This window comes from Plectropomus leopardus, chromosome 1, assembly GCF_026936395.1.
Source record: "Plectropomus leopardus strain MGB_pleo_1.0 chromosome 1, ASM2693639v1, whole genome shotgun sequence".
In the NCBI taxonomy this organism is placed as follows: Eukaryota; Metazoa; Chordata; class Actinopteri; order Perciformes; family Serranidae; genus Plectropomus; species Plectropomus leopardus.
Genome location: NC_142176.1, coordinates 24,255,761 through 24,278,471, shown reverse-complemented (window position 1 = coordinate 24,278,471; position 22,711 = coordinate 24,255,761). Strand labels below are relative to the sequence as shown.

The 22,711-nt window shown below is 37.8% G+C and overlaps 2 protein-coding genes across 3 annotated transcripts; both read left to right on the top strand.

Annotated features, from left to right (window-relative positions):
- Positions 1 to 2,158: 2,158 nt before the first annotated feature.
- srgn (serglycin) lies at positions 2,159 to 8,996 on the top strand. Of its 2 annotated transcripts, none has more exons than XM_088078423.1 (4): positions 2,159 to 2,321; positions 4,356 to 4,497; positions 7,762 to 7,964; positions 8,117 to 8,996. In XM_088078423.1, exons 1-4 carry the CDS (start codon positions 2,267 to 2,269, stop codon positions 8,227 to 8,229), a joined length of 513 nt encoding a protein of 170 aa, XP_087934549.1. In that variant the 5' UTR covers positions 2,159 to 2,266; the 3' UTR covers positions 8,230 to 8,996. The 2 variants fall into 2 exon arrangements, with proteins under 2 accessions (XP_087934549.1, XP_042356219.1); XM_042500285.2 differs by having other exon boundaries at positions 2,160 to 2,321; positions 7,762 to 8,006.
- vps26a (VPS26, retromer complex component A) lies at positions 8,860 to 21,539 on the top strand. The gene is given in 11 exon segments (XM_042500162.2): positions 8,860 to 8,884; positions 10,250 to 10,290; positions 10,292 to 10,315; positions 12,270 to 12,419; positions 12,906 to 12,981; positions 13,448 to 13,604; positions 14,662 to 14,826; positions 15,503 to 15,609; positions 15,809 to 15,910; positions 16,629 to 16,738; positions 17,902 to 21,539. Coding segments are annotated over 11 exon segments (1,074 nt in total). The 3' UTR covers positions 18,019 to 21,539.
- The last annotated feature ends 1,172 nt before the right edge of the window (positions 21,540 to 22,711 follow it).

The following is a 22,711-nucleotide window of genomic DNA, read 5'->3' as shown; positions in this document are numbered from 1 at the left end:
GTCTCGACTTGTGTTTACCAGCAGTGTTACGTCACAGAGAGAGAAACACACGGATACAGTATACTCAAACATAAGAGTGGTTGAGGAAGCATCTTGATCTTCTACTAAAGTAAAGATTACAATACTATGGTATAAAAATGCATTAGATGTAAGTCCTGCATTAAACATTTCACTTGCACAGAAGTATTTAAAGCAACATGTACTTAGTATCAAGTAAGTTAGGGGAGACTGCCATATGGCCCTGTTAAGAGTGGTGTTTTTATCACAATTTTAATGTGGTCAAGGGGGAGCTATTTTTAACTACTTCATATGCTGTTTTTGTAGTTTAATCTACAAGCTGATCATATATTTAATTTGCAAATTTTTTTTTTGCAAAGTAACTAATAACTCAAGCTGTCAAATAAATACGCACTTGCAGAGTAAAACAGTGCTATACTCCTAGTACAATACAAAAAATGCAAATATTCAGTTTTTTTTTTTTATTCAAGTACCAGCATGTCAAAACTGTAATTAATCACAGAACTTGAAAAACAAACTTGAACTCAATCAGCCACTTAAAAACATAAGCATGCATGCATACATAAATCTGCAGGGCATGTGGAGGCCCATTAAAAAAACACTAATACACACAATGAAAACAAGGTGCAGACACTTAAGCGGTAATGTGCTGTAGGTATCTCAGGAGATGAGGCTGCTGCAATGGAGTTTGTGGTGTCAATATTTTAACCCTATCAGGGGCAGTGACTCCCAGGCATACTCAAGGGCACCTCAGCAGTGCTCAGGAGGTGACCTAGCACTTCTCCAGCTGCCAGTCCACATATATACTTGGCCTGTACTGGGACTTGAACCTGCGACCCTCCAAGTCCCAAAGTTGATACCATCCCCTCTTTTTTCTGTTTGTTTTTTGTCTCTGACTAGATAAGTGCCCTTTTTGCAAGGCAAAATTGTAAATGTATTTCTTTTTCTAAAGTCATATTTTAGGGTTTCGTTTACGTCATTCATTATAAATTAAAAGCATGTTGTAATGCCCAAAAACTGCCTCTGAGTTCTAATAAATTTGTGCCCCCAGTTTAACTTTCTATGTCATAATCACTAATAGCCCATCCACGTCTCCTTGGCCAGCCTTCATTAATGACAGCCAGCCAGGTAACAAAAAAAAAGAACTTGTCACAGTTGTAAAATTAAGGGGCAACCTCCAGCTCACCAGGTAGAATCTGTGCACCATATGTCAAGTCCTTTGCAGCAGCCTGGGTTTGATTGCGGCCTGTGGCCCTGTGCTGCATGTCATCCTACCCCTCTCCCTCCCACGTTTCATGTCTGTCTAACTATCCTATCAATAATGGCAAAAATGCCAAAAAATAATTTATACAGTTGTGAAATTCAACCACCATGAATGTAACAAAATAAACATATAAGTAAGTAAAAATTGTATTGCTGCTCTATGTAAATTTTTTTTTTTCATTTTTATTTATTTATTTTTTATTAAATATAAGGGTTTTTCTTAAACTTGAGCCCCTGCCCCCCAAAATGTCTGTGCACAGCCCTGCTCCTAGGTCTTATATTAGTAATACCAGATAATTGCTTTTCTGTGTGTTATTTAGAGAAGTTGATGCTGTTCATTGATGTTGAATTATTGTATTTCTCTCGTTTCTGTTAAGTCTTGTGAAACTAGAAGACAGCAAAGTTAAGCTGGGTAGAACCACAAAAAAAAGAAAGTTAAAGGGTGATAAACAACCTTCTCTCTCTCACACACACACACGCACACACAGAGAGTGAGCATAAAATTGCTTTTTTCACATGCACCGAGGGGAGCTGAAACGAACAAATTCAGTTGCACTGAAATCAATTCACGTAAAAAGCAGAAGCTCTCGCAGATTGTATCGTTTTCTTATCTCACTACAAAACGAGCCCGCAGCCAATTAAGACAAATTGTCGCTTCCTGTCGGTCGTTATTATCAGAAAAACAGATTGAATCTCCTGGTATTTCCTCAGTCCAAACGTGTAGTTTCGCAAACTCCGACCTGATATCTGATATTTGAGGCTGCTAAATGCAAAAGTTTCCACGGAGGATGTTCAGCCACTTTGTGCACCAGAAGACTTCAGGAAACAATGACGCACTCAGAGGGCTGAGCTCCTTCAGGGGAGTTTGGCTGTCTGACTTCACAGTTTACACTTCATCTTCAACACGAGCACGAGAAGGCGCATTTTGGGAAGGAGAGCTTTTATAGATTTTTGGTGTTTTCGTTAAAGAAAGACAACGCTGAGGATGAAGCTGTTTCTGTTCCTCGTTATCTCCTGCCTCGCCTTGCATAACGGAAAGGGTGAGTCGATAATTTATGACAAAATACTTATTTACTATTGTGACGGATTTTACAGACTTCATGTGAACCTTATGTGAACAGGTTGATGTGGAAACAAGTCAACATCCTGACAGCTTAAGCGCTTTCCTCTTAGTAAAACAGCAGTGAGTGATCCAAACTGAGGTCTGGGGGCCGTCAGGGGTCTTTGATTGACGAGCAAAATTAGGAACTTTGCCACACTTTGGCTCCCTATGTCAGCAGATTGAGGTTACCGTAATTGTCTGTGACTCATATGTCAACGTCAAGTTTCTCTGTCCTCCCCCTGAGCTGATGCCCCAGACAGAAAACACAACTTTAAAGACTAAAATCATCCTTATGTGTACATTATGTGACGAGGAACAACAGACAACACCTTGAGGTTCACGTGGGGAAAATATGTGGGAGTCCCTGTCTGAAATGTGTGAGATCAGAAAAGAAAGAGCAAAGGCGTTTCAGTTTCCGAGTGGATTTTCGTTATGGCTTGTTGATCACTGTACTTGTAAGGGGGCTTTTTAGAGTTTCACTATGTCACAGGAAAACTGAGGAAACCCCGATGAATGAAATAATAACAAGCCTATATTATGTTTTCCCTGAGCTGTATTGGACACTTACAATACAAACAAACAAACAAAATAGTATGTAGCTAGTAGCCTATATAGATATTATAAGTAACGGTTGAGTAGTTCTTGTTATTTCTGTTTGTCTATTGTTTATTTTTATGTAGTAGCCAATGCCATGGAGCTTTTTGTGTCCTTATTAAGTCATTATTATTATTATTATTATTATTATCAGTACCAGTAGTAGTAATACTAGTATATACTATGTATTTATTATCCCTTGATATACAGAGTATCACTCTTTCAAAATTTGTTTTTCTATATTGTTTATATGCGAGGTTCTTTTTTAGTTAATTTCCCAAGAAATACATGCTATTAATGCAGGATGTAATTAAACTTAAGAAAAAATCAGATGAAAAGGCCTGCTACTGTTCTTTCTGTCATATTGTATTTTGCCAATTACAAGCCACAAGCATAATTAAAATCAGAAGCCTAATTTAAATTGCATTAGTACAATTAGGGTTAAAAATGAAATTATGAAATGCCACCTCACTGTATTGTAGTTGTCACAAAACATGCATACTTGACATTTAAACTTAAACTTATTCAACAGATTCTCATCACCACTGAGCCTGTTTTTACCTTTTTTAGTGACTGACTGTCGTATCAGCTATGTGTCACGGGAAACCAGCCATCAAAAAACAACCTATGAATTGATACCACTGTCATATAAATGGCTTATATGATGATGGTGGTGATAGATCATCATCTTGAACAGATTTCATGCAGACTATTAAGGGGGAAAACATTATTTTTAAAATACATCAGTGTTTAAAGTTTTCCAAGAGCCATAAAGCTTTTTTTAAAAAAAGTTTTGAACAATACCAAGAGCCCAATAGTGAAGGCAAACCAGAAAATATGCATTTTGACAGAGAACATAGTTTGATGTGGAATTCATATATTCATAACATCCCCAACATCAACCATCAAACAATCAAGATCCTAGATGGTTAACATGAATTTTATTTTACTTGAACTTTATCTTACAAAGACAGCTCATGTTATAAAGTTATATTGACTCCTGCAGCAAGAAAACACGTGAGAGCTATCAGCTAATTTCTTTACACTGGATATTTGTGGAAAAGAACTGTTAAGCAAAAGATAAGCTCCATGATCAGTTTGCTGCAGAATGATTATGTTACTTCCTATTTTACACATTACTGAAGAGAATAAACAGTGCTGAAGCCCATTAAGCCAACTGTCCCCTCACCATGTTGCAGAATAATGTTGTAATTTTTTGAAACACTCCAAACGTGGAACTAGTAAACCCTAATTGTCACACTGAACTGATCCAGATGAGCAACCAGATGTTGCCCAAGAGCAGTGTGACTGAAGTGAAATGTTGCAAAAAATATTGCATGAGAAAAAAATATATCTCTATCTCTCTCTCTTTTTTTAGGAGCACCAAGAACTGCTGTGTATAAGTTTGTGAAATGTAACCCAGAAGGTGACAAGGCCAACTGTATCACTCAAAAAACTCCAGAAATGGCATGGACTCCAGACCTCCCAGCCAAACTGCTTGCTTCAACTGCACAGTATCTGTAAGTATTCATGTGTGTGTGCAACAAGTGTGTGTGTGGGCAGTGAGTTCACACCAATGTTAAAATGAGTCTGGAAAAACAAAACAATATTGTTGTCAAATGAATGCAGACTTTCAATATGGAAATACTATGCTGCATTGAGTCTGTCACTTGGTTATGACATTTCCAGCAAAAAAAAACCCTCTGTGTGTGCATCTATCTTTGTGTGTATTCATGTTGTGTGTGTGTGTGTGTGTGTGTGTGTGTGTGTGTGTGTGTGTGTGTGTGTGTGTGTGTGTGTTTAAGTGTGAGGTAGGTGGCCAAGAAAAGCCAAAATAGAAGACAACGTGGAGGGATAAGAAAGCCAAAGGCTGACAGAGAGAAGGCAGCAGGGAGGTTAGGGCAGCAGAAAGACAGGCTTAAAGAGTTTATGGTCTATTTCATATTGTCACAGAGGACAGATGTAGGAGAGGAGTACACATAATTTAAAGCAGTAGTCTTTGTCAGCTTTGTTTCACTTTTCCAATACTTTTTAAGAGGAGAAATGTTGTTGTTTTCTCTGCACGGAAAGGTTATTTTCCCAACAGACTATTTTAAGAAAGATTATGGTAAGCACACGCCATGAAAGAGTGTAAAGCAGAAAAATGAAAAACCTTATTGTTTCTAATGCACATTAAAGAGCAAAAAGTATAATGCAAAATTACATTTGGTCATGAATATCAACTAAATTTAAATACATTTCCTCTAATGCTGGTGTGTGTTTGTTTGTGTTGAACGGGCTGTTAAATTAATGACTCTTAAGCTCTTGATTGACTTTTAAGAGTTTTAGCTGACTATCACAATAATCAATCTGAACATTTTTTTTTTATTATGCACAGTGTGTCTTATAGGTCATCTGCTACAGGTCTTCTACTCCCTTTGGCCTCTGTTCTTTCATCCAACCAACTTCTTCACAGTTTCAATTATTGATTTAAAAACAAAACAACAAAACAATCAAATTCTTCTGGGAGTAGTAAATTGTGAATTAATCATGCTTTGAATAGTTTCTCAAAGGAATTCAACCCATCCTTTTATTTACACTCTCTCCAGATTGTTCCATGTAACTTAACCTGAACTTCAAAACGGTGACCCTCTGAAATTAATGAGCCATTAAACAAGTGCATGTGTGTGTCTGTAAGTATTTGTGTGAGTGTGTGTGTGTGTGTGTGTGTGTGTGTTTAGCACATGACTTCTGAGAAAGTCTGTATCACAGTCTTGGTTTGAATGTTCAGTTTCCTCTTTTAGGGTTCTTCTTAATAACCAACTCTGATCTTATCAGTTTATGACCTTATATTTTAAAAACAGGAAACCTTTTCAGAAATAAATACCACAAATCATACTTCAACTACCAGCTTCAGACCATCTACAGTGTTGCTAAAACCAGTTAGTGTGTTTTGATTAAATGCCCAGACACCTGCATTAAAATGACAGACATCTTACAAGAATTCCACAGAAAAATGAAATTTAACATGTCATAGAGCACTGCTTCATATCACATTTTCTAAAGCATATTTTCTAGATCAGTTTTGTACAAAGAGACACAGAAAAGACAATTGCTTTAGCATCAATTCGCCAAAGCAAATAGTACACTTTACTCTTCTGAGCCTCTACCATCACATGTTGTTACCAGGTGTGATCAACAAAATGCTTTAAAGTCCAACTGAAAATAAGATGATTTGGTTGTTGAGCTTTTACATTTCAGGGCAGACTTAAAGAAAAAGAGAGGCAAAGTGTGAAGATGACTGAAGGAAAGGGTGGTTGTAGACAGAGCGAATGTAAGTGCAAAGCTTTTATAATGGAGGCTATTTTCAAGGACTGTTTTTGTTGTTAGTCAGAGTCTTATCTGGCCTCCTATATCATCTCAGCTTGCGTAAAGCAGCAAGGGCTGAGGCAGCAGCCCTCCCTTTTGCTGCTCACCCTAACAGGAAGTCAGAAGGAAGTGTTGAAAGGAAGTGGGCTGTGACGCCTGGTGGGCTGCTACTTCTGGTCTATTGTTTTGTGACTGCGTATATGCCTCAGTAGTCTGATACCCATGTGTGAAAAGTACCAGATTAAAAGAGATCCCTTTTTTTTTTCCTTCACTTTGACTTATTTAAACAATTCTTGAAAGGAGGTCTGTCTACAAAACAGCATATGATTAATAATTTAGTCAGTTTAAGTCAGGTTAAGTTAATGCTGCTTCTACATGAGAGGCTAGCTGTCCAAACAGAGTAAAGGTGACAGAAACAATCAGGGTTAGATGTGAGAAAAGACATGAGCATGAGGAGTAGGGCTTGTGGCAATGCGAATTAACTGCTCTGCTCAAGGAGAATGGAAATCTGAGAAAATTGACATAATTATAGATGCAAATAATAGATGCACCCTCTCTGGTTGTTTCTGGAGAAGGTGTACAGCAGCAGTTGAGAGAAGCTTTGAGCTCTCTCAGTATATTCAAATAGAAAATTTACAACAGAGTGGATAGTGGATGTCCAGAAAATATATATTAATAATTATTAAAAATATATATCTAGATTTGTGTTACAAAAATGATTCATATATATTTTTAGTGTTTGGCAAATTTGGAGGGTCACTTTCTTGTTTGTTTTTTACTTTCCTTTTTTTCTTGATTATTTTCAGGTAATTTTTTTGTAATTTATTTTGACTAATTTCTTACTCATTTTTGGGCTTATCACTTTTTTTTAAGAAACCCAACCAATTTGCCAAGGTTTCAAATGGTTAAAGCCCCCATTCACTTAAAAATGTGTTGTTGTTACTGTTACTATGCAGAATGTTATATATGCAGTAGGACTGCAACTAATAATTATTCACTTGATTAATCACTTTGTCTAAAAATTTCAGTGTTATGTCATAAAAGTTAAATCACTGAAATAAAAAATATTTGCATAGATGGTTATTAAATGAAAGAAAATGAGTAAATGTGCTCTTAAGATTTGCTTTTTTTCTTTTTATGGAGAAAAAATGTCACAGACAAATTGCTTGTTTCTTTTAATATGTCTGCTAGGGATCTTAAAAGCTGAAATCCAGAACGCTTGATGAGTTCAAGTTTAGGATGAGTGTCTAATGTTTCTGTGTGAAGTTGTGTTACTCTGTTGCTGTTTACTATGCAGTGATAAGATCACTGGGGATGAGGTAACATGAACATTTTGTTATTTCCTGATAAAGCTGCATAGCCTTCTTAAACAGACAGCTATGACCTGCCAAACTCCAGCAACATCTTTCAATGTCTGACTCTCTTTCTGTTTCCAGAGAGGCAGAGCCTGAGGAGGGAGAGAGTCCGCCCAGGGAGGAGGAAGTAGATGAGGTGGAGGAGGAAGAGGGTGAGAGTCCACTATGGGAGGAGGAAGGTGATGAGATGGAAGAGGAGGAAACGCCACTCACAAGTGCAGGGTGGAAGTCACCTGTGGAGACTGAGGAGAGTTCTGGAGGTTATGAAGGCTCTGCAGCTGAGGGTGAGACCGGCTCCGGCGAGTCAGACATGAAGTTATACAATGGTAATTTTTTTCGAAAGACGGTCCAGAGTTGCATGACTTCAACAGTTTTTAAGGTTATCCTTCTTTCTGCATCATGTCTGATCTGATCTGATTTGTTTTTCTGATTATAGATGGGAAGCAGAGCGGCATGAGTCTGAGGAGATTGTTCCCCAGCAAGTCTCTGGTTGGTGAGGCGAAACCAGCAGAACAGGAGCTGAGAGAAGACCTCCTCCTGCAGCTGTAGGAGTACACTCACCCCGTCTAAGACACATGCACAAGGCTCACATCTGTTTCATTTCAACCTTGTCAAATAAAACAGTAAAACAAATATTGCACCTCCCCCTGGTGGTGTAAAACATGGTTTCTCAGAGATTGACAAAGGCCAGATATATTTTATATTCTCAGTGCTTTTGGTGGGGGTTACTCTTTTCAGGGGCAAATAAACCGTAAACAATGTAAAAAGTAGCTGCCAAAGTAAACAAATGGTCTGCATAAATGAGACTTATACACACTTAAGTTTAAGGTGGCAGTGGGCCCTATCTATGCTTTCTTGTGAAAAAGATATGTAAGTTGGACTGCTTTTTTACTATAAAATTTGAAATATGCTTTCAAATAATTGTATAATCTGTGCAATAAGATGACGCCTCTGTCCTTGTATTGCTCACTCTCTATAGCTGTGGTTCCAGCCTTAAAAAAATAGCAATGAGGTGTGCATGCCTTTAACACACATTAAAACAAAGACTTATTTATATTATTTGATCCCTTTGTCTCAAATGTTTTGACACTTTACACTTACCAAATAGAGATATGCAACAATATTTGGGAACCTCTGGTCTGCAAAGTTGAACAAGAGAACCTTGCAAACCCCTCAGGAATGGATTCATGCGATCTTAACCACTGTGAGCTTCAACATTATATCAAAATATGTATTGTGCACATGCATGCATTTCAACATGCTCTGCGCTGCCTAATTTGCATTTGGAATACAATAAAAGGTTTAAAACAGCGGTATTCAGTAGATTTTATCCGTCCTGTTAAGTGTTCATTATATTTTTGCAATCGGCTGGGTAGTTTACAAATCTTACATTTGGGTGAAAAGGGTTTTAATGAGTTAGATGTTTCCTGTTCCAGCCTTATACTCACTGAAGAAATGAGAGATGCTTTTTGGATGATTTATGTCTGTGTCATTTCCTAGGAAAAAAAGGCTGATTTTTATTGATTTATTTAGCATTAACATTTAAATTAAATTGACTTTATAAATTGACTCTTTTAAAGACAGAAATAGAATATATGTATAAAGCTTTACTTATCATAAATGCTTTGACTTTGGAGTGTGCTTCATACAACATGTTATTGCTTCGTATTTTTTCTTTTTTTTTTTTTAAAAAAAAGAGGAATTGATAACAACAACATTGAGGACAACAGCAACACAAAGCCAACAAAACTGAACTACAACATGTATTTTCTGAGTAAACAATAGGCCTACAATTAAAGCACCAAACAGAATAGTTTGTGGAAAGCTATTTTCAAGCATGACCACATGATGCAAACCACTATTTAAAGTTTCAGTTTAATTCCAATTGATTTATGTACAATATGGGTCAAGGAATATTAATGAGGGAATTAAATTCTTCAGTTCAAAGAGAAAAGATAAAAAAAAAAAAATAGGCAGAGATTTCGAGAATTTCTGCTGGGGAATAAAAGAAAACAATTTTGCTGTTTGCTGGAATATGGTAACAACAAATAATATCCCTAACGTTGTGTGTGCCCTGTTTTTTCTTTCTTTCTTTTTTTGCTTGTTGTTAGTTTTTTTTTCATTCTTTATTACACAACAAGGTGTAACCATAAAAAACCCCTGTTTAGCATATAGCCTTCCAATAAAACAATAACAAAAGGCCAGGGGGTATCCCATTAAACAAAATGTGCTATTGTAAGAAATGCATGTGAAGTGTCTTGATAACTTTTTTGTGATTAGAATCAGTGAGAACTTTCATATAATCTTACATATCATTCAGAGAAGCGACAATATTAGAATATTAAAATCCTGACCAAAATTGCCAAAACAAAACTGTTTTGTCTTCTATTCTTGGATAATTGAGGAAAACACCACATTTTCCCAAAACAATGTTAAGTGTGCCCTGTATTTTAAATCTGTGACAGTGTCCATAACTGTATCCCTCGGGAGTTTTGCCCCCTCCCCGCCGAAAACAGCCACATGACCCGGGTCACATGACGGTGAGCCCTGGTACTACCTCCTGGTTCAGACCAGACAGACAGGCTGCACGGAGCGGGGCTAGCTGTTAGCTTCAACTGTCTACACGGCCGAGATGGTGAGTGTAAAAACAACCGTCAGCTGCTGGGACTACACTGAGATGAACTGCGGTATATATTCATAAAACCCCAGCATTTACACGGACCCCCAGTTTGACTTGACAACAGCTGTTTGATTTTTAAACCTGGCAGGAAAGCTAGCTGGGCTGGTCGAGTTAGCATCAGTCCGAGGCCGCCTCAGCTCTCTCAGTGATGTTTTGGCGAGCTAACGGCCCAGCAGCTTTGTTAATAATGACAGCTACTACAAGTGTCGGTAAATATGTGAAGTTGGTTCATTTTAGCTTGTTTGTGTTAGGTGACTATAGCAGTTTGAGGGGTAAGAGAAAGGTTAGTGTTAGCTAACATTGCAGGTTAGTTAGCGGGATGTAATGTGGAGTTTAACATTTGTGTTGACTTACAGCAGCGACTCTTGAATTTACGTAATGATTTTAATGTTTAAAGGATATTCTAATAGGAAAAGCGTCGATGGGCTATTGATTTAGTTAAGCGCAATAGGAGGGTGTAACTCTGACTCTGGTGCACTGTTCTTGTGTAACATGTTAAGTTGATTTAGGAGTTTCTGCTAGGATTCTCCTGTATTACATATGAATCAAGTAATTTTTATTTATGTTTTTATTTATTTTGCTTCGCACTTGCGCACAACTGCACCTCTTTAAAATGTTGCATTTTCCTTAATTAAGTGCATTTTATACACTATTTTTAGCTTATTTTTTATTAATATTAGCTCCGTGGGGTTTATTTTCCCTCTTCTGTAAAGCATTCTGTGCGTTCTGTTTTTATACTTATTTGTATCTTACTTTTGCTAGTATTATCAGTTGGGTTTTATCTATGTTTTATTATGTCTTTTCATGTGAAACACTTGGTGCATGCAATTGTTCAGTTGTAAAGCACATTGGGCTGCATTTCTTGTATGAAAGGTGCTATACAAATAAAGTTTATTATTATTATTATTATTATTATTATTATTATTATTATTATTATTACTGGATAGAATCGATCAGAAGCATAGCACTAGTGCCCAGGCAGTGATTGGTCTCCCCTGATATCTTGATGATTGGGGCTGATCCCTCCAGATTTGCAGCATGCTGAAGCATGTGTTTGTGACATTGTGCCAGCTCAGAGTTAAATAATATGGGTGTGCATCCAGTAATAAGTGGTTGAGTTTGTGCAGAAATAACAGACAGGGAGTAGCTGTGGAAGAGTTATGTGCTTACTACTTACTACTACTGTGATTGTTTACAAAGCACACCCATCAGGGCCATACATGTACACACATTTACACTCTTTAAATGTTTTCTTAGCAGCTGTAGTGGCGTTTGTGGTTGTTGCAGACAGCAGTCCAAAGGGTGTGTGTTAAACTCTAAACTAAAATGCTGCTCCAGTCCTGTCACATTTAAAGTTACACCTTGACATTTAGTCCATGCCACGCAAGTTTAATGAAGACAATGTTTCGATCCTACTTGGATCTAATACAGGTCAAAATGTTAGTCAAGTCTAAACGCTTTTTCAACGTTTCAGACTTTTTGACTTGAATGTTTGAAAAGTTTAAATGCTGTACGCTGTTTTAAGATAGCCTTGCACCTACATGATGTGCGTATAATATTTCTCACTCAATACTCAGATCAAGTTGGCCAAATGTCATGGTGATTATAGATTTTCCTGTCTTTGTTCTAAATTGAATCTGTATTTGTTGTTGCATTGTTAATTTGTCTGTTATTCCAGACCTATTTTGATTCGTTTCTTGCAGCATATCAGCAAAGATTATACTTGAAGATTTAAAAAAACAAAACCAGATGTAAACCGTCATTTTGCTTAAAAAATGTGTACCTTCTAATTTACTTTGAATAAAAACTTAGTCAACGTGTTATTCTTACAAACCAGTTTGTCAACTTTAAGTTTTGCATTTTTTAAATGGTCTCTTTCCATCAGTAATGCACTGTTTTGTGTTTTCAGAGTTTCCTAGGAGGTTTGTTCGGGCCAGTGTGTGAGATAGACGTGCTGCTGAACGATGCAGAAAACAGAAAGACAGCCGAGCTGAAGACAGAAGACGGGAAAGTGGAGAAACACTACCTGTTCTACGATGGAGAGTCTGTGTCTGGCAAGGTAAACTGAGTTTACATGATTTATAAGGTGGTATGCAGAGCTCTATAAGGTTAAGTAAGGCGGTCTGACACACATGAAGCCTAATTTAAATTTGCTGTAATTTTATTTATTAGCTGACAGCACAGCAGATAATGGACCTCTCTGCCATACTACAGTCTATTCTGGGATCCTCTGTTTAACTGAGCCCACTGGGAAATAATGTTCTTTTGATGTGTGTGCAAGATTTGCTCTGACTTCTGGAGGGAATGAAGCGTCTATGTTTAGGATCCACGAATGTATCAGCTGATACATCAGCTTTATTAAGTAATATTGGATGATTCAATAAATATGTAGTAACAGGGGATGGCTCTTTTCTTGATTTTATTTTCAATAGAGAAAGGATATTGTAGATGCACTCTAACAAATTGGTAATACTGTCAACTATCATTGTGAACAGTTTTTTTTGGTTCATGTGATACTTAATCTCATCAAATATTTCCTTTCAAGGTGAATCTAAATGTGAAGCAGGGAGGAAAGCGACTGGAGCATCAGGGCATCCGCATCGAGTTTGTTGGACAAATAGGTGAGCGTGATTGGAGCTCTGCTATCTCTCTGTGGTACTGTCTTTGCAAGAGGTGCACACTGTTAGTTAATTGTTGTTAATGTTTATGATGAGCTTATCCAACTCTGTTGTCGCTCCCGTGTTAGTAGGATTGTGTTGATGGATATATTTTGTTTACATTTTAACCTCTAATTTGCTTCATGCAATGAACTCTTTGAAAAATTTGACATTGAGTGCATGGCTTTATAGCTGGCAAAGTACTTGTCAACAGTAGGCTGCTGGCTTTCTCATGTGCCTAAAAGGTTTAACAGAGCATGTGGTCGTCATGTGCAGCCTGCCACAGTGGAGCTGTATTTTCAGGAGGAGGAGGGTGACGAAGGCAGTGTGTTGTAAAAGGTGTACAATCTAAACTAGAAAGATTTTTTACTGTGTTTTATTTGTCCTGAATTATACACCAACACTCTAAATCCTCTCTGTTGTGTTTCAGAGCTATTCTCCGATAAGAGCAACACTCACGAGTTTGTGGACTTGGTGAAGGAGTTGGCTCTGCCTGGAGAACTCACCCAGAACAGGAGCTACGACTTTGAGTTCATGCAGGTGGAGAAGCCCTATGAGTCCTATACTGGAGCAAATGTCAGGCTAAGGTATATTTATTACACAGTTTGACATAAGGCAAAATGTGGTTTCTGTTATCATATTAATCACACGGGATGAATGTATGACATCTATGTGTTTTAGTCCCACCTGATGTTTTAGATGGACAGAGAGTGTCTTTCCTCTTTTCTTGCGCTGTTAACCTACTGGAGGGGGAAAAGAGAATTTCCTTACAGTAGGGGTTCCCAAACTTTTTCAGCTCAAGACCCAAAAGAGAAATTAGCTGTCTCCCTGGGGCCCAAATAAATAAAAAAAAGAAATGCCATGACACTACATATATAAAAACCAACAAACCATAAATATAAACGGAAAGCAAAAAGGATTGTCTTCTTTTATTTTAATAAGGAAATGGCATTGTTATACATTTAATTTTGCCAATTTGCGACCCAATAATATAGGTCCATGACTTATTTTGGATCGCGACTATTGATGCATGATAATTTAAAATGAAATATTTGAATCGGACAACATGCTGATTTCTGCCAATATGACAAACCAATATTTCTTTTAAATTGACTGAGTAAACGTACAAAACATCAACTCTAAGTTTAAGTATTTTTTGTTATTTTGCACAATAAATTAATATTGCATAGAGTGAAAACCATTTTATTTTATGTCTTCATCATCTTTGTCATCACTAAAATTAGATGGGGAAAAAAAGTGGATATGTCAATATTGGTATTGGTTATCCGCCAAATGTTTTTTTGGGGTGTTTGTCAAACAGCATGATCAATATGACTTTAACTTATGAAAACTTAATTGTCGTTTTGTATCCTCTATAATCATAGTGATATGATCTAGTGGTAATTTTTAGTTGCAGCCCTATGTCAATATTAGGAAACACCCTGAATCTGACAAAATTGTAATGAGCAGTACATGGAAATTGCACTTACTCCTCAAAATGGAGAAAGAAGCGACTTGCTAACCCATTTTTTAATGGCTGTGACAGATGGACACAGTGGGGAATTTATCGCTGGATGACAGCATACTCTGCATTGCTGTGCTCTGACTTGTAAAGCTTGCGTTTTCTGGTGTGTTTTCTCACAGGTACTTTCTCAGGGTGACAATAGTTCGTCGTCTGTCTGACTTAGTGAAGGAGTACGAGCTGATTGTCCACCAGTTAGCCACCTACCCAGATGTCAACAACTCAATCAAGATGGAGGTCGGCATAGAGGACTGTCTGCACATCGAGTTTGAATACAATAAATCCAAGTAAGATTAAGATCCTTTACCTTTTTTTTTTAGATCTTTATTGCTTACTCAGCAAATCAGCAGCAAATTAGGACCAAGCATAAATGCACAATTCAAAGTGGTAACATTAAGGTATGGATTGAAGGAATTTTACAGCATTTAATATGCAAATAAATGTCATCCTGATTAATGATATAGTGAATTATTAATGTACAGTGTGCTACCTCTGGTATTGTAGAAGGCTCCTTTTTCTAGCTAGTATGGGCACATTGCCAGAAAATACTTCATACACAATTGAGTAGTTCAGTGAGAACAAGAATAACCTTGCAGATACAGTAAAACAGTATTCTCACTCAGATTCTCTGTATCGCTGATAAACTGTAGGTTCCAATAGCAAAAAAAAAAAAGCATTATAATAAATTAGTTTGGATGGATAGTGTATCTGTAGCTCTCACACATTGACTATACAGTGACCCATTTCCAAAGGAACTGATGAGTGAAAGGCGCTTTTACCCGATTTCAATCCAACATAATGTACTTGAACTGGTCCCACCAGGTCGTGCAGCATGACACTTTGGTAACTCATAGAAAATACTGACTTTAGACCCAACATACTTGCTAACCCACTAATCTTATAGTACACCCCTGTGGCCTTAAATCAGTCTGAGCAGCTTCTCTTGACGTGTCTCTTTGATAGATACCACCTTAAGGATGTGATTGTCGGGAAGATCTACTTCCTGCTGGTCAGGATCAAGATCCAACACATGGAGCTACAGCTCATCAAGAAGGAGATAACGGGCATAGGTAAGAATCCAGCGTAGCAATGTGAAAAACAAATGGATGATAGAAACTAATGCAACAGGAGCATGTGCTACCTGCTAAACGCTGTAGTTGCTTTACCCCTCTGCAACCTGATTCAGTCACAATAAGAGCAGAAGCTCGTGCTATCTCCGCTCCACTTTACTTAATCTGTCACTCAATGTAATTTTGACCTCTTTTTTAGGTCCCAGTACGACCACAGAGACAGAGACTGTTGCAAAGTATGAAATCATGGATGGCGCTCCCGTTAAAGGAGAATCAATCCCCATCAGACTGTTCCTTGCAGGTAAGTTTTCTCCACTCCTCACCTCAGGGTGTCGTTTTACCTGTTATTAGGACATTTAGATAAACATATTGTTTACTTGAAAATTGAGTGACAGATATGCATGGTTGGTACCACCAGGGTATTTAGGATTCCTGACAGTGTAATTTTCCTCATCTTTCTATAAACTTCATACTGGAGAGGCTGTATTGATGATGTTTTGCATGCAGTGCGCATCACATACCCTGGAGGTTACGCCCAGGCCAGAGAGCTGCCTACTGTTAAAACTTCTGTTTTTCCACAATTTAAAAGCACATACTCCACTCATTTATGAAGCCCTGCAAGGTACTGCATTATCAACGACACAGCCCTGCAAATGTTTAGCAGTAAAATACCTTGTGTCAACAAATGAAGGGATTTTGTTGAGAGAAACAGTGTCAGAAGGCTTTTATTTTGAAACAGTAACAGTACACGTTGAGTAAAACAGATACATTTTTATTTCCTCACGTCTGTTACAGAGAAAGACATTGAAACTGTTGTAAAAGGTGGTATAGAGTCAATATAATAATAAAAAGACCACTGTCACTGTATATTTTTAATGAAAACTGCGTGCCTCGTGTATTGTTAGCTCCGCACACTAATACTGTCATATACTGTATACCCCCCTGCAATTCCTGGAAGGAATGAAAAAAAAGATACCGCCCAAGCCGTACTAGCCATAATATCTTCTGTTTCCATACAGGATACGACCTGACACCCACCATGAGGGATGTCAACAAGAAGTTTTCTGTACGCTACTTCCTTAATCTGGTGCTGGTGGATGAGGAGGACAGAAGATACTTTAAACAACAGGTAATAACACACTTTCATGCACAGCAATTCTACAACAGTTGGCTGATATCAGCAACTATTTCTCCCGAACGCTGACACACGTGAAAATGACTGTTATCCAAGTTGTGTCTACTGACAGTAAAGTTTCCATTAAAGCTGTTGATTGGACTCAAGAGAAAACACTGTGTGCATGAGATCACATTGCTTATAAAGACATGTTATTATTTCATAAGTCAGCAAATTGTGTGCGTGAAATTATATTTGGATGGATCTTCCCTGCACAGACACATGTTCTCTCCATGGCTGCTTTGTATATTTTATTCTTTGTAACATGAATATCCTTATTTCTTAGTTCTTGACTACAAACATGTCTGTCTGTGTCAAGGCGACTACAAATTTGATCTATTTATTGTTGATAAACTGTAATGCATTAAAGGTGTCCTGTGGAGTTTTTGACCAATAGTAGAGCTATAGTAGCAGTGTTTTTACAAACAGGTCTCCTTTTTTGATACTTTGAGGATGGCTCAGTTCACATCCTGTTGTTGGTTTCTTGCTGACCAACAGCTGTTGGCCTCAATGCCCCAAGAAGCATAACAATGGCCAGGAAAGGCAGTGAAGAAGTTTGCTACCAAGCAAACATGGATATAATGTCCTTCCAGGATTTCGCTGGCTTTTATGGCGATCGTTGCAGACTGCAGTGCCTGGTTTCATGGCAGTTTTTTTTTTTTTTTTTTAATTGCAATGTATTTTGCTGTATTTTTAGGCGTTCTTTTTGACAAAGTTGTGGGGGCAGGTAAAAATCGCAAAAATAGTTGCAATGCTACCTCAGATTCTGGGTCACGATCATTCAGTATTTCCCAAATATTATGAATCTATTTGTGATAGTGGGGGGTTGACAGGACTGGGGGTAACAACAGCTGATTGCTGCTGTTTGACGCAGCTGAAGGACTGTCTCCAGTCTCAAACTAACACAACAACAGTGACTACTATCCGCCGCCAAGCTGTTGAACTGTCACAATCTCACAGCTAACTAACCTGGTTAGAACTGGTATTGCTAACATATTGGTTTTCAGGTGTGACGTATTTGTGAGATACAATGAGAAACACTGAATGTTAACACTGCCACTACAGTTTAAATTGAGATTTATTTGAGTTTTCATTCATCCTTCTTCCTCTGTGTTTAGGAGATTGTTTTGTGGAGAAAAGCTCCAGAGAAGATGAGGAAAAGAAACTTCCATCAGCGCTACGAGTCGCCTGAGCCCCGAACCCAGCCAGTTAACGCCGAGCAGCCAGAAATGTGAGGGCGATGCCATGAACTGAAAATACACACAGATACACACCAACTCTTCACTGCTGAACAGCCAGAGGTGTGAGGGCTGCCCCACGATTTCCCTGGACTGAGAAACGTATACATGAATACACATAACATACCAGACATCCCCATCACCACTCCGCAGCTTCAGACGTGAGCTGGCTGACCACCTTCACTCTCTCCCCGCCAGAACTGACACACACTCGCATACAGACGCACAAGCATACAATCCAAGAAGGCTGAAAGCTAAATGTCAAGGCAAGAGCGCAAATCAAACCGACCCAAGCAAGAAACAGTGAGGCAGCCTGTTTGATCTTGGCGTCTCAGGCTGAAAACACACACACAAGCACACACCAGTGAAGCCATACAGTCTCAGTTTGCTGAATGCAAAATAAAACAGGAGCAAAGATGGAAAAGAAGAGATGGCTACAGACAACCACCACATGAGTTTATCCCTTTCCTCTACTGCAGGAGTTCATTTTGTCCACGTATTTTGAGAGCACTTATCCTGGAATTTCTCTGGTGTCCTCCCTCTGACACCCCAACAAATTTTATCTGGATGGACTAGTCTGTGATTTAAAGTATTCAACACGTGTGGGGATCAGCCTGAATGAAGGACATGAGAGAGGCTAAGCTATGAGTCAACACATACGCTCTGTGTTTATTCACAATGCCCGAGTTTAAGCTACAATAATACCACTGTGCTCTCGTTCATCCATATGGCTGGGAAGTCAAGAGTGTCGCAGATGTCATTAAGTATGTTGCAACAGTCCTCGGATTGCTTCTTTTGTGCAGATGTCTGCTTAGTGCAACAAATGTTCATCTTAAACAGTTTAATCTTTATATTTCCTTTTTTTAAAATACTGCTGTTTTGCAAAAACAAAACGTTTTCCACTCTTAAAGTGTGTTCACACCAAACCCAAAGCAAAACTGGTTTGAATATAGCGACTGGAGTGTTTTCGGCGTATTCACTGTGCTAACGGTTGTGCTAACAGACCGGAAGGCAGCTAATGCGAACGTTAGTATTTACTTGCTTCGAACTAAATTAGAACTGATAGCTGGAATCGGGTGACGTGCACAGCGCGGCTCTGTGCTCTGAACCAGTGTGACCCAAAACGGCACCACCATTATTTTTTGCATTACTGCTTCCTTCCTTCTGCTTTTTACCTTTTACTATACAAGTCCAACTCAAATCACTTAAAACATTTTGCCGAGAGGCAACAAAACAAAATAGCTTCCACAAGAAACAAATGCATGTTTTCAGAACTAAACATGTTGTCCTATGGCTTTGCTCACCTTTCTTTAATTCTGTTTGTGCAGTACTGACGTTGAGTCGTAGAGCTCTGAGTGCACACGGACAGCAGCAATACCTCTGTTTTGGATTCTGGCGACATCAGGGAAATCTCAACCAGATCTCAACACTGATAGGCTTTCACAACAAAGCATCAAGCCAGTTTCTAGCGTGAGTTAAAAACATTTCAGCATGGGCACATATGTGTATTTTGCATTTTCCCAATGCTCTTTTCACCACCGCATGTCCAAGTCTATTCACAACTTTGCATTGACTTTATATGTGGTCACACCGCGTGAAAATTCACCTTGCTTTTGGTGTGAACGCACCTTGTTTCCAGTTCCAGTCCACATTTAGTTCCATACAATACTTGTGTTGGATTTAAGATCAACATTGTCATTTCAGTGTAATTTATTTCACGAAATAGTCACTTAATAATCATTTGGAGTTGCAATTAGTGATTAATTTCATTATTGCTGCACATTCTTGGTTAATTGATTAATCATATAGTCTATGAAATATCAGAAAAAAAGTGCAGCAGGACCATCAGAGGTTCCTATAGCCAGGGGTCTGCAAATATCTTGTTTTTTCTGATCACTTATGCAAAAATATTATAGATAGATAAATGATAAATGCAGCAGATGCTCACACTGAAGAAGCTAGAACCAGAAAATGTTAGTCCTTAAGTTGTCCTGGAGTTTATCTTTAAAAAAATGAATGAAACACTTAACTGACAAAATAGTTGCCGATTAGTTTTTAGTAAGTGTACAATTATTTAATTAATCATTGCAGCTCAAAGCAGCATATATTCATTTTAACTTTTTCTTAAAGAATCCTGAGCTCAAGACAACATTTCAGCCTCCTTGTTAAGATGAATATTTGATGCCATGATCATTGAGGGTTCATGAGGTCCCTGGTTACCACAGGATTGCCTCCGAGCTGATGTGGAGATTCACCGAGTTTTTCTTAAATCAAAACGTTTCTCTCGCACGAGGCCTTTTGTTTGCTCTTCAAAGTGCTGTTTATTTATGACTAATCCTGAAGAATACTCACCGTTTGTTTGTCCTCCTCGAGTTATTTTAAGGTTTAATACAGCCCAAGGAAAGAAATTGTAAAGAGAGATACCAAAACTTGGACAATCTGTATTGCAAAATACAAAATATATTTATTTCTAATTTAGGTGAAATGAACCCTTGAATTCCTGTATCTGCTAACTCACACATCAGATGATGTAAGACATAGTTTTAAAAAAAATGGTTGAAAGTCGAGGAATTTGTCCAGCTACTTGTACCTGGAAATCCATGTCCTGTCTTCACCACATACGTAATGGTTTCTATTTAAATTTTCAACAGTTCAACAGAAAAATGAAACCATTTTTCAGATTCAGTTTTTCAGAGTTTTCAGCATTTTTGAGCCTGGTGGTTTGGTGTAAGCTGAATCCTAATGTTAAAAAAATGGCTCTTGTCTGCTGCGCTGGAGGGGACGCCATGTCAGTATACTGTAAACTATGTTCCACTGTGACGTTCAGACCGGCCGTTTAGGTCCTGCTTTTAAGACACACACACTAACAAATGCACAGTTTGGTGATGTTACCAGTCTTCTGTGTACGTTGAATTTGCCCTGAAGCTCTGATCTGTGGCCAGTTTTGCACTTTCCCCTCCGATGCTTAACTTTGTTTAAAGGGGCATGGAAGCTGAAACGAAACATCACTCAAGGACAACTTCACCTCAGAGATCTCCTGTGTCTATAATGGAAACAATACTGTCATTTATATATCACTACTTGTTTTAATTGGACTTGCTTGGTAATTGTTTGTCTTTTTTGTGTGCAAGTCATGCTGTCATATGTTTCATTTCATAAACCTCTGAACACTCACATCTACAGTTCAGATTTATTTGTTCCTTTACAATATGTTTTTTTTTCTTTTGGGGAACAGTATAATTTATTTTTCTCTGCCTGTCAGACATATTTTCTGTCTTTCTAAACACTGTCCAGGCAGGGTTTGTTTGCTGTACTTTAAATACCTTCAAAGGTACTGAAGAAACACGCAAATGCCAGACTCTCTGCCCCTGTCTTATCTACTGCATGTTTATATTTTCACAATGTCTAATCATGCCATTGACATGTGCGTGTGTGCGTGTGTATGAAAATATGTGTATATACACCAAACCCAAATATATAGCCAAAATGAATCGTGAATAAAGCAAATTTATACAGAATATCTTTGGAACAACACTCTCTCTTTAAAATAACATATAGTTATAAAAGTCCAGGTCAGGTCTCTATTATTAACAGCTATGATGGAAGTAGCTGAAGAGTGAGCCTTCTCACTCTCATGAGTCGTATCGGGGTAAATGATTAAGACAAAGGTTATGGGCTGAAGCACATGTAAGCATTTAATTATCCTGGAAACATGATTTAAGTTGGATGGCATTAAAAGGATGTGGATGAATCTGCAATTAGAAATTGAGCATTTTGCCGCAAGTCTGAGAGCAAGGCAAATAAAACAGGGTTTTTTTTCAGAACAGTAAACTTTAGTCTTTGTTGTTATTTGTTAACCTCCAGCAAATAAAAAAAATGTTATTGGAAGAAGTAATAATAATAATAATTAATGTATCCAACTTAACATCCGTGTGGAAAAACACTCAGTGGTATAGAATAACCACCTATCAGCCAAAAGGCCAAAGAAACATATAGGAGAGCATACTGCCTGTTTGGTAAACTATACCCATCTACCAAGTAGTACACCCAACCCATTAACTACCACTACACCACTGTAAATACCCACAGCCTTTAACAGAGTTTTTAAGTCACACATTCAAGAAGATCATTTACATTATTCTAGGTATGGCTTTTTCAGTATTTCTAGAATGACCATCTGAGGAATTTTTAAGCCTATGAGAGGTTTTAGAAATACTTTATTTGCTCGTTAATATTCTAGTTATTTCTTCAAATACAGCTGATGAAACATTTCATTGATTATTGTCACAACTCAAATGCTGATAAGTGATTAAAAAAATCATACTGCAACTTTTGTCTTGAGTCATGGCTTTCTATTAATTAACCTAATTTACTGCTCATAAATAGGCCTACAAGTCTGAATCGTGTTAATATTTGGAACCACAAGGTTTTTTCTTGAGGAGTTGACTTCAAACCTTCAAAGATCGTTTGACTCGAGGCGGGCGAAGTGCAAAGAGACGCTTAAATCGGGACCTTTTTTTTTGGGTGGCGAGTCAATCATCAATTTGTATATACGATCTTCGGGTATCGCTTCAGAGGTGTCTATTTTTTTGCCTGTTCATAGTTTTTACTTTTGAAGTCAAACAGTGTTAATAATAAACCACTTTTTATCATGTTGAATTATCTGACAAGTATTAGCTAAATTAAGTGA